Source organism: Gambusia affinis, linkage group LG13 (genome assembly GCF_019740435.1).
Source record: "Gambusia affinis linkage group LG13, SWU_Gaff_1.0, whole genome shotgun sequence".
Lineage (NCBI taxonomy): Eukaryota > Metazoa > Chordata > Actinopteri > Cyprinodontiformes > Poeciliidae > Gambusia > Gambusia affinis.
The window spans coordinates 21,342,961-21,355,240 of record NC_057880.1 but is presented as its reverse complement, the minus strand read 5'-3'; the positions used below and the strand labels follow the sequence as shown (position 1 = coordinate 21,355,240).

Below are 12,280 nucleotides of genomic sequence, written 5' to 3'. Positions count from 1 at the left end.
AATGCATTTTGGGCAATTTTTTATTTTTATTTTCTTATATAAAAAAGTACATTAATTTGCAACATAATGTATTTCGAAAATGGAAAATCTACAAACATGTGCCAGTTTCCTTTGAGATTAATCATCAGAATTATTAATACATTAATCCATAAATAATTTTAACTTGCAGCCCTAATTTGTTCTCTAGAAAGAAAACTGATGGGCACTTATTTTCAGACAGCTGACTGGCAGTTGGGGGATGGATGTCTGCTGCCTTACAGCTGGTTTTCTTCTTAAAAACCTTCCTAAACTTCTAACAAGAAACACCACAAACAACATCGTTTTCGTCATCCCAACACTAAATCATGTCCAATTATCTCATAAACCTGCTTTTTTTTTCTTATCTCCCTTCCAAAGATTCTCCACTTCCCCCTCTGCAAACTGAACTGTTTAGACTAGCTTAGTCTGTATGCATGACACGCCGCTCTCATGATGGACAGAGTCCAGACGCTCACACGGCAGCAACCATACGGCGGACCCACTGCACTGAAACCATCCCTCAAAAAATGGTGTCCACCTGCCCGGTCTCAGCCATAACAGCCCCAAATCACACATAAATCCCCTGTGTGATGTTTCACAGGAGTCATAATGCTCTCCCGCAGGCATGAGTGCCGAGGCGAGATGGGCCACCAGTGGCAGCATCCCCTGCCAGCCGCCTAAATGGGTGGCCGCACTGGTGAGGCGCCTTTAGCCCACTTGCTCCTATCTGCATCCCAAGCTCCCTACCATATCGCCAAACGTGAGGGGGGTTTAAGGGTGGGGGTGGAGAGGGAGGAGTGCAGCGGAGGGTCGAAATCACAGGACTCCAAAGACAGCTGCAGCTTATAAGGAATGCGAGGGGCCTCAGCCAAGAGTGCAGGCAGGGAAACCATACCATATATGGCAACAAAGGCAGAATCTAATTTTTATCAATGAGCAGAGCGGGCATGAGAGTGGATTAACATGCAAAGGTTGAGCTCCCATCCCTGACGGGAGTCTGGTACGCATTAGCTGGTGCCCTGTGAAAACAGCGAGTGGGCAAAGGGGGCCTGCATGCGTCTGACTTCAAAAAGGTGCACACTTAAGCTGTGCAAACAGTGAAGGGAATATGTACTTCCAGAACCCGATTGCACAAAAGGTGCAATAAGGAAAGAAAAAAAGGAAGTGGCGGATGAATTTATTACTGCTGATCAAGACTTTTGAAGATCAATTTTTATGTACACTGAAATGGTAAACTTGTTCATATGTATTATGTAAAGGTATTAAAGTTAATGGGTTTTGTTGCAACAGAAAATAGCATCACATTGAAAATGTGAAAGTCTGTTTTCATGCATCTTTATTCACCAAATATAATCCAATCATTCTCAAATCCACATAAAATATGTTGAATTTTCTGCTTTGACTTGACTAAAATGTAAAACACAATAAATAAGCAAGCAAGACGGAGTGAAGTTATAATATAATGATATGTTCAGGTTGAGTTTAAAGGATTAAAATCTTATGAAAAGAAGAAACACAGATCTTTCCACAGACTGTAGAGCGGGGTAGTTGTTTCTTATCCTAACACAGCCCAGACCTGCTAGGATTTATCTTTAGGAGTGTTTTTTCTGGGTGAGGAGAGGTCACAGAGGCAATGAGTAAAAGCCTATTCCCTTCACATACGGTGGTTAATTCTTTAAATCTCCACATCTGACTTCATCTTCAGTCTGCAACCCTACAAGGAACTACAGATACGTTTTACTCAGCTTCATAAGAATGGTTTAGTGGTGAAAGTGGAGATTTTGAACATCTCACAACAACAAATTTTATTCATTAGGGTCATATGAGATGGAGTGAGTTACAGTGAAGAGGATGGTTGAAGGTTTTTGCTTGTGTAACGTAATCTCAGCATAAATACAGCTGTTCTGCCAAGGCCTCTGAGGTTGGTTAGTGAACATTAGTGAGCAAACAGAATCATGAAGATGAAGAAACACAAAAGGCAGGTCAGAGAGAAGGTTAAAGCAAGGTTAGGTTACAAATCGGTATTCTAAGCTTTAAACATCTCATGAAGCATAAATGTGGCATCTGAGAATGGGAAGAATATGGCAAAACTGTAAACCAACAAAGAAATGGAGCGAGGGAAGAGTTAAAATTACAGATGCATCAATTAATACCTGTAAAAATATTCTAGATCGGGTAGCAGTAACAATGTGCAATACATAAGGGCAGATATATAAATCAGTCCATTTATGTCGGTGTTTAAAAGATTTTTCAGGTCAATTCAGCACTGTTTTTCTGGATTGGATTGTTATCAGCCGATAATGAATCTCAGATAGCTGTAATGGTATCAGAAATGAAAAAAGTTGTGTTGTTTTTAAATCAAATTTATTTGTTGTGTTTGGTTGTGTTTTATTTTGTTTATTTAAAATATCTTCCAGTTCCAGTGTTAAGAGTTCTTTACAATGTTAAAGTTTATTAGTCATTGAGAGAATGAGCTTGCGTTATTATGCCGTTACCAATATATTACTTGAAAATGGTCTCAAAACAATATTATCATCACAATAATTTGTGCCACAGTTTACCTTCCAGAATTTTTTTCTATTGTGACAAGCCTACTTTTGAGCTACAGCTTGCAGAGATATACCTGTAAAGATGCTACTGTAGTATTTTTATTTGTAAAATAACAAATTATGTTTTTTACCTTTATGCATTTATTGTGACAAAATGAAGGAAAAAGTTTTAAGACAAATACTTATGGAAGGTACGACAACAACAAGGCCAAAGCAAAAACCTTTCATGAAGTAGGAGAAAGCTTAAAACTGTTTACATTTAAACTTTTATCCTCCACAGCTAGTCGTCAGCTTGATTTATGTCCTCTTGCATGCCTGCAGGTCTTAGAAACGTTTCTTACAATATTCATCAGTCACTCTCTACAATGCTTTAACTGTTTAATTAATCTCTCAAAGAGAGAGCAGACAGAGAGACGTGCACTTAATCAGAAGCATTCGAGTTATGAGTTTTTACCTTCGTGTCGCCCATGCTCTCCGACTCTGACACCTGGTAGGTGAGGTCTGTCTCCTCGAAGCCCGTGGCGCTCATGCGCTGGTCCATGGAGGGGTCGGAGCGCGGCGGAGAGTCTGGCGAGTTAAGGCATGTCTGGATCAGGGCTTTGCCCGTTTCGCTTGTGATCATAGGCTGGAGTTTCCGGGTGGCGAAAGTATAGACATGACCCGTTTCACTGGCCACCAGCAGCAGAACCTGGGTTCCTGTTAAGGTCGAGAGTTCATAGGCCTGGGGAGAGATAAATCAGGAACAGTAAGACATAAAATATATATACAACTCACCAAATTTGGACTTCCTTTTGATGAATTATTCTCAGCAGTGAAGGGAATATTAAAAATTTCCAATATGAACTAGTGGAAAAACAGAAATAAAAAGCCCAGTGCAATTTATAAATACCCCTGTAGTGAACTGTGACGTATTCCACGAAACTGAAGATAAGACTCCCGGAATAGAAAGTGTGATATAGATGTGAAACAGCAAAGGGCTTGTTTGCAAAAGCAGGGGGTGGGATATTAGCACTCCAGATGACTGAGGAACCATTCTTTAAACAGAGGTAGATTCTGCTGCCTCATCTGCATCATGTTCACACTCTGGCTCTAAGGATGAGGAGCATCGAAATGTTACTCTGACCTCCTCAAGCTGGACTCGGAGTGAAAATGTCTTTTAATATAAAAGAATCATCAGGTATATGGCAGATGCTACTGGGGCTGTCATTACCACCACCTTGGCACGCAAACCACAGTCAGAACAAGACGACACACGAGCCATTGTACGCTGGAGTGCAGTCTGCTGTCGGACAGAGCGAAGTATGAATAACATTCAAATGAAAGGGTTTTATTGAGCTGTAATAAACCACAGCTGATCTCTTTCACACTTGGCCTCCTTATACATTGTGTCGATCAGAGGTTCTGCCTTACTCAAACAAAACCGCACAGCTCCTCTTACTGTTCTCTCCCGTCTGCCTTTAGAAACTGTGAATTGAACCAACACTCAAAACCAAAAATGACAGACTGAGTGTCAGAGTTCATAAAAATTTCAAAAAGCATGACACTTCCAGAGCAAGAGTAACTCAGTCCCTTTTAACAAGCTATTAAAGTGGATGTAGACCATCACTGGCCATCACTGTGGTTGAAGAAAAGAATTTGCCGTTTGTTAGACGGGAAGTTGGACAAACTCAAAACATGTGTGGTCAGACAAACACCTGGATGGACAGACTAACTGGACAGATGGACAAACAAATTCACAGGCAGATGAACAAAAACTAATGAGCAGTCAGGTGTCAGTTGAACAAATTAATTCATGTTGATCCAACAGTTTGATCAGACAAACTGATGAATACATGGCTACACAAACTGTTTGATGGACAGACAAAAAAAAAACCTGATAGGAGGTTGGTAAAATAGCTGAGTTGTTGGCTGGTCGGAGACATAGTTAGATAAATGAATGGGCAAACTGATTGGTAGATGGAAGGATGGACAAATGGACAAGCAGACAAACCAGCGGATGGACAAAAGAGCGGAAAGGCAGTAAGACAAACCAATAGGTAGATTGTAGGAAAGTTGGACAAACTGATGGATAGATGAATGAACAAATGAGGGGTTAGACAAACCAATGAGTAGATGAAAAAAATGGTTGGACAAGGAGACAGAAGGTCCCCTGGACAGGTCAGTGGAAAGACATCTGGAATAGGTAGACTGAAGGACATTTGGATAGAAAGACGATAGAACAGTTGGATAAGTAGACAGAAAAATGGTTGAACAAACTGTTGGGTGTTTGGAAGGATGGAGAGTTGGACAAGCCAATGAATAGATGGACATGCAGATTGATAGGTAGTTGGACAATCCAGTGGATGGATGGAAGGACAGATGGAGAAACTGGAGGGTGGACAAAAGGGCTGACTGACATTTGATGGCTAGACGAAAGAATGGCAGGACAAGTACACAAAAGGACAAATGATAATTCGATGGGTAGACAGAAGAACAGTTCGACAAGCCAATGGGTGGATAGAGGGGCAGCGGGTTGGACAAAGTAGTGGGTTGATCAAAGGACAGAATGCTGGATGATAGGGGACATTTTGGTTTGATTTACTTCAATGTTTAACTTCTGGGCAGCCTACATCCTCACCTCAGACTCATACCTGAACTATACTTTCAGAAACTTGTTCCCGTCTCTCGTCCAATTTCAGGTCCTTACTGAAATACTTATCAGATTCTAGTTGAGTAGACCTCTTCTGGTCTGCCTTAAACCATTTGACAGCTTAGCTGATCGATTAGACCAGAGCAGATGCAGATTGATTAACTTACTTCTGTAAAAGTAACAAACATTAAAATGAAGCCTCTCAGAAGGTAACAGCAGCTATTCACTATTTCAAGAAAAGCAGAACAGAAAATGTTAATTTATTCTAGCAGCAACACCATTAATAATAAACTAGGCAATTTGCATCACAATGGTTCCTGACTTATCAGGAAATATGACGAAATACAGATCAGTCAAAACCAAGAACTAAAAGCATTATGACTAAATCCTAAACAGACAATGAGAAAGGTTTCCTTTGAATCTACCAGGATCACCTGTTCCAGTACAAACCAGGGCTTATGAACAAAGTTTTAATAAAACCCATTAACGACATTTTTCAAAATAAACCCCTAATTTGATCAAAACAATTAACGCTTTGGCTTCTCTGACTGAGCTGACAGGATTTGGTCATTATTTGCTTATTACACAGTTTTGTACAGCTATGCTTCCAGGAACAGCAAGGTAATCAAGTAAAGAAAACATCCATTAGTGCCAGTAATTTGTCTTCATAGCTTCTTAAAACAAACAAAGGAACCCTAAGGACGATGGATGTTCTCCAACTGAACAAAATGAGACTGGAGAAAATTACTCATCCTGCCGGCTGAAATCTTCAGAAAAGTGATTGTTCCTGTGGATCAGTTCCTAAAAAGTTCCTGCATCACTTGTCATTTTTTTAAAAAAAACTTACAGATTAAGCAACATTCACTCAGAGCAGCTGGGATCATTTTTAAACTATTACAGTGTCCACTCTTTGCTTCAAATTAGCTTGATGCTACAGGCTCTGACTGAAGCATGTTGCTGTATTACAGCCTTGTGACTTTCATGGCATGCTAACAGCTCAATTTCCAGGCAGCAGAGACGATATAACACGTCCTGGATGACAACATCAGTTGTAAAACTCTGGTAATCCACCCAATTTGATTTTGACGCTGCTCCCACGGTAACTTATCATAACAACTGTCCGAAAGAGAAAAAAAGCAAAATTCCTTCCAGCTGCACAGCATCCAAAACCAGAGAGAATAATTGTCCAAACATGCCTCAACCAAAAAGAAAAAAAAAAAAAAAAAGATGAACAAAAGTCAACACATAAGAATTAAAGTAACAGATCTACTCCAATGTGCTGCCACCATGAGCGGCCCGACTCTAGAAAACCATTCCTTTGTAGCTCTGGCTGTGTGCTTAGAGTTGTTGTTCTGTCACTTCATTTTTAAGCCTCTTATTGGCTTTTATTAAAAATTGTTCTTGATTTAGTTCAATATATCACTCCTATCAACTCTGGGCATCATTCCTGACACTTCTGAAGAGGAGGAAAATCCCCACAGCATGAAACTGCCACCGCTACGTTGCACCATGAGGAGGAGGAGGGTGTTTCATTTTTGCCTCCTCTGAACAGAGAGCCTTCTTTCCACACACGTCGTGTTCACTAAATAACCTGTAGAAACTTCGACAACTTTCTCTGTACCTTCCACTGTCTTGCTTGGTTTCTATGATGCACTTTAGGTCATCAGGCATGAAAAAGTGAAGGGAAGATGTGGGTCGATCTGTGTTCTCTGCATCCTTCAAAAAAGGAAACGGAGCTCCTCCTTGTTAGAGACCGAACTACTATAAATCTACCCACTCCACCCACCTGTCAATTTCTGTCATGGCTGGCATTAGTGTGGGCAACCGCTTAAAAAAAAAAAAAATCCCTCCCCACGTTGTGTCAAAAAGTGTTCATATTGCCAAGAGCCTACATAAAGACACTTCAGTTTCCACGACAACAGTCTGGGGAAAAAAAAAAGCATTAAAAGCCAAAAGAAATTCAGCAGAGAGTGAACTGTGCATGCGCCTCAAAACATTTAACTGTTTATTTTAGCCTTTAATAAAGATTTCATCACTCCTTTTATAGTAAAATAACTGCAGACATAGTTCCACAATAATTTACTTTAAGTGGAGTTATGAGGCCCTAATCGAAACTTGAGATGCTGCTTCAGTCCCTTCAAACCAACGATTACCGCCTTTTTATTATCCATCTTCAATAAATACATTACCAACACAGACATCTTTACAATAGTTTATTCTCACTTCTGTAGAATAGAGAAATGTACAATGTGGAAATACCACATGCAAAACATTACTCTATTCAACAACTAAATATTTTAACACAAGAAAAAATATTCACAGAATAGAAAACAGATTTTTTGTAAAGGTAATTTTAAAAAGTTTTATTTTGAATGATTACAACTAATTTGAACTTTAAATAAAAGAAATTTATTATAGTAAATCCAACTCATGTGACATTTCTAATGCTCTTGGGTGTCTCCTGTTGGATATGGAGCACTAAGCAGCTGCTTAGATTGCTTATAACTTGGGCCAAATCTGAGTTGTAGCCAAAGAAAATAGAGTGGACCACCAGATTAGCTGAAATTCAGGAATATTCAAGTCTCACTTCAAGAAAAATGCTTAGAACTGCATATTTAAATTATTCAAATACCAAATATACCTTGAAATGCAAGATCCCCACTTCTCTGATGCAGCCAATCAGTACCAAGGAAAATAAATGAAGTTCTGGGATTGACTGCTTTGCAAATGCCACCCAATTGTACCCAGGTATTTCAGCTCTCCAAACTGCCCTTTCCTTTGAATATCTTAGATGCACTTTTTTATAAAATCTGTAAATTTTGTGGAGTATTTTAGAGATATGCCAAATGATTATCTACAGATCAAAATCTGACCATTTTCCCCTCAATCTGCTCAGATCGGTGGGTCAAATACTGAAAAATTTGAATTTCCCCTCTCAGTCATGAGCTGCATCTTAACCAAGGAACTCCCATAGATTTGGCTTATAAAAAGAGCAACCATTTTAAGTACTTTAAGTTCTTTTGTTGAGCTTTTTTATTTCTAATCTGATAAATATGTGTTTTAATGGAATAAATGGGGATAATTTCTTTTACTGCTTTCATTTTTGGCAGGGTTCAGATCTGTTCTTTAACAGAGGAACACATTTTTTTCTTAGTTGTGTCTGAAAAAGAAAAAAAATCAAAACCAAACAAAAGAATCCACAAATATCAGTATTGGCCAGTAAAAACCTGATTGGTGAATCTCTAGCAAATAGGTGACTGCTTTGCAAAGCTCTCCAAAAACTACTAGGATTTGAAGATTAGAATGAAGAGGAAATTCTCATCCTCAGATCTTCAGTGTCACTCTGAGCTAACAAAACCGAAAGCAAAAAAATGACAGATTAGAAGCCTGCAGGAGGATGTAGAGTCATGCTGCATGCACAGACTCCACTGTGAGCGCTCTCTGACCATCCTCCGATCTGTTTCCCCTCGGGTTTATTCAGCTGTTGGCACATGAAGAGTACTGCTGCTCGCTGCCACATGGCCCTGCTTTGTGGTGGCGAAGGCAACAGTCTGTGCACCGATGTAGCTGAAAGGAGCTTCTTTGCAGAAGATGGAGACCTTCTTAATGAACCTGTAAAGGTGTGCTGTCTGGGAACCTGTGTATGAATGAGTGCATCAGGATATTTGGAAATCTGAGACTCTGTGTGTGTTAGTTGCGGAGGGGGGGAATGAGGTATGGTCACAAATAGAACTGTCATTGGCTCAAATCTATTTGCAGCCCTTTGCTCTGACTTCCTTGCACCCACTGAGTCACATTTTGGTACAACTGTTTCGTCACAAGAAATGGACTGATCTGCTCCTGTGAATAAACACTTGAATTTACTCTCTATTATAACTTTAACCGTTCCTTCTTCATCAGATGTTTCACTTTGTCATATTACAACTACAAACTTAATTGTGTTTTATTGGAATTTTCTGTGATAACCCAACACAAAGTTATGAATAAATGTGAGGTGGAAGAAACATGTTTTTCCAAATGTTTTACCGTTAACATCCTATGAAATCAGGCCGTCATTTATATTCAATTTACTCCGATACCCCTAAAATAAAGACAGAGATAATGTTGACACATTTCAAATGGGTTTGGGTTACATAATCTTACTCAAAATGTTGGACAAATCACAAACGCTGTTCAATCCATCGTCAGAAATGGGGAAGAGTGTGGCAAAACCGCAAACCTTCCAAGATATGGCCATCCACCTAAATTAACCAATCTTCAGAGAAGCAGCCAAAAGGCTAGCAGTAACTCTGAAGGAGTTGCAAAGTTCCACAGTTCATGTGGTGGAATCTATCAGTGCAGAAGTTGTAAAAGAAAGATGTGTAGGGCACACAGGAAACGTGACCCAAGTTGAACTTTCTGGCCTACATGCAGAAAAACGACACTGCACACCACCTTGAACACATGGTGGGAAAGCATCATGCATTTTTAACTCTAGTCTTAATTAAAATTGACCCAAAAATGGCCTACTGAAAGTGCAGATATACATTTATTCAAACTTCAGTTGATTTGCAAAGATATGCAAAAGTTGGTGGAGATACACTCCGCTTTTCCTCATCTTGACACTTCTACACTACTTTAATTTAGTAATTTACCGTAATTTACCGTGCATGCAATGAAATGCATGCATTTGTTTGTGACATAAATGTGTGAAACCTGAAAAACTGGCAAAGCACTGCAGAGGTAGGCTGGGACAATAAACATAAAAACACTTTTAACAGCTCACCTTTTTCATAATGCCCGTCTTCCTCTTGCTGAACGTGGTATAGCGTCTCAACTTGTTATCGATAAATTCCATCTTTATTTTTACCCGCCCACGTGTCTTCTTTCCCGGCTTCGCCCCGGCAACTCCTCCGGTCACCATGCCATACCCTCCTGGGGGTACTCCCAGCTCCTGTCCCGCTGCCGCCCCTTCCATCTCCCCTCTTTCCCTCTTCACCCCTCTCCTGCTGTCCCCGAGTGAACCCACCGGGTCATCCTCGTCTCCAGAGTCCGAATCATTATCCGAGCCGCTGCATAGAGGAGCACTATCCCGGTCCGGGTCGAAGCGGGCTCCATGGGGCATCACCACCCCGGGGTTTAACCCCACAATGCCTCCTTGGACGGCAGTCTGCAGGGGGTTCAACCCGGCCCCGTTCCCCGGTCTCGCCCCTCTAGAACCACCTGGCCCGTTTGCCCCCAGCATCCCGGCAGCCTCTCTCTCTCCCTGTCGCCCCGCAGCTCCGCCGCTCTCACCGACCCCCGGTAAGGCTTGACCCGTTCGGACCAAAACGGGACGAATCCCCGGCCCGTGAGCCGTAGCAGTCCTGCCCGATGCCGACCCGTTTCCAGATGGTGCCGATCCGACCTGGCTAGGTAACATTATATTCACAGAAGCGAGTCTCTGAACGCCAGCCAGAGAAGCTGGAGCGCGTCGAACCGTGAGGGGTTGTTAAAGCGCATACACGTCCGGGCCAGTAAATGTAAACAAACCGGGCCAGATGACAGATTGCGGATTCCAGGAAATAACCGATACAAACTTTACAAACTGATGCTGCCCCCAAGACCCGTAAACCCCGGCTCAGTTAGGCTCACCCTCCTCCTCTATTTCCAAAACTCCGAGCACTTTCTCAAAAAGGAAAGCGCGAAGAACGCCTCACGAACGATTCCGCCGAGTCAGATAGTCCGCTCTACGTTTAAAAAAGAAACGATTCAAACCTACCGATTCGTGTACATATGTCACCATTCACTTGTACTTGATTAAAATCTCCATGTATCCCTGATCCAGAGGCGAAAACAACCACTTAGCTTAAAAATACCGCATTTAAGAGCGGAATGATACCAGGACCGGGGACTACTTCCCTCCTTATAAAGAGATACGTTTCCTTATTTGGTGCTGTCTCTCCTTATTTGGTGAGTCACAGCGTCCCCCTTCGATTGGCTGAGGATTATCTGAATAGCGCTGTGATTGGTCGATGAGAAACACTCATTAGAATAAATACCAACATGGTTGAGCTAATGTCAACGTCACCGTGGACAAGCAGGACACCAAAATAATGCAAATAATAGAGTAAATACTAATAAAAAAACAACTTTATATTTCGAGTGGCTGTTACAAAGTAAACTCCGACCTAGAAAAAATCTTAACTAGAAATGTTTTCATGCAAAACTTGGCTTTAGCTGAGGCCACAGCACTGCTACTAAAAAGTTCTCTAAGAAGATTGCTCTTCAAGCAGAGCTGTTGCCAGTTATTTTTGGTAGGGAGTTTAGTGGAAGAATGAAGATTTTTTTTATTAAGGTGTAGGGATAACTACAGTCTTGAGAGGATTATGAAGCAAATATTTCAGGTGACAAACATAGGGCAGAGTTAGCAGGGGTGGGCACTCCTGGTCCTTAAGGGCTGGTGTACTGCAACTTTTAGATGTATTTCTACTTCAACACACCTGAGTCAAATAATGAGGTTATTAGCAGGACTCTGGAGAACCTGACTGCACTTGGGAGGTGATTCAGCTATTGGATTAAGGTGTGTTGGACCAGGGAGACATCTAAGAGTTGCATGATACTGGTCCTCAAGGACCAGGAGTGCCCACCCCTGAGTTAGTGCTTCTGTGACTATAACCAAATGTTTTGCTTGACAACCTGATCAGTAATGCAGGTATTTAATCGAATAGTAGTACTTCGGATGATATAAACAGCTTTTCAACAGAGTGATCAGACAGTTTACTTTAGTCAGAAATTACTTAAAATGTGACCCAAGCAGCAAAAAAAAAAAAAAAAAAACCTAACCTTCCAAGTTTTTTTCTTTCTTTGTTTATAAATAATTACAGGGTTGCACAATTGTAAGCACTGTGGGGTTTGAACCTAGGCTAGCAACAAGGAATTTGCATATTCTCCCAGTGCATACATATGATCCTTCTGGGTATTGCAGCTTCCTCACGGTCCAGAAAGATGGCTGTTCGGTTAACTGATTTTAAATTATGACTGCATGACTTGTTTGTCCCATGTATCTCTATGTTGCCCTGTGATCCCCTGGCAACCTGACCAGGATGGACCCTGCCTCTCTCCC

At 41.1% G+C, this 12,280-nt stretch overlaps 1 protein-coding gene across 8 annotated transcripts in view; it reads right to left on the bottom strand.

Moving 5' to 3' along the window:
• srfb (serum response factor b) overlaps positions 1-11,057 on the bottom strand; it is a 31,113-nt gene extending 20,056 nt beyond the window's left edge. For all 8 annotated transcript variants that reach the window (XM_044136819.1, XM_044136815.1, XM_044136817.1 and 5 more), the window contains exons 1-2: positions 9,962-11,057; positions 3,022-3,288 (exon numbers count right to left, since the gene is read on the bottom strand). In XM_044136819.1, coding sequence (XP_043992754.1) covers positions 3,022-3,288; positions 9,962-10,597 — 903 coding nt within the window. In that variant the 5' untranslated portion in view covers positions 10,598-11,057. The remainder of the gene's footprint in view (positions 1-3,021; positions 3,289-9,961) is intronic.
• Positions 11,058-12,280: the final 1,223 nt, after the last annotated feature.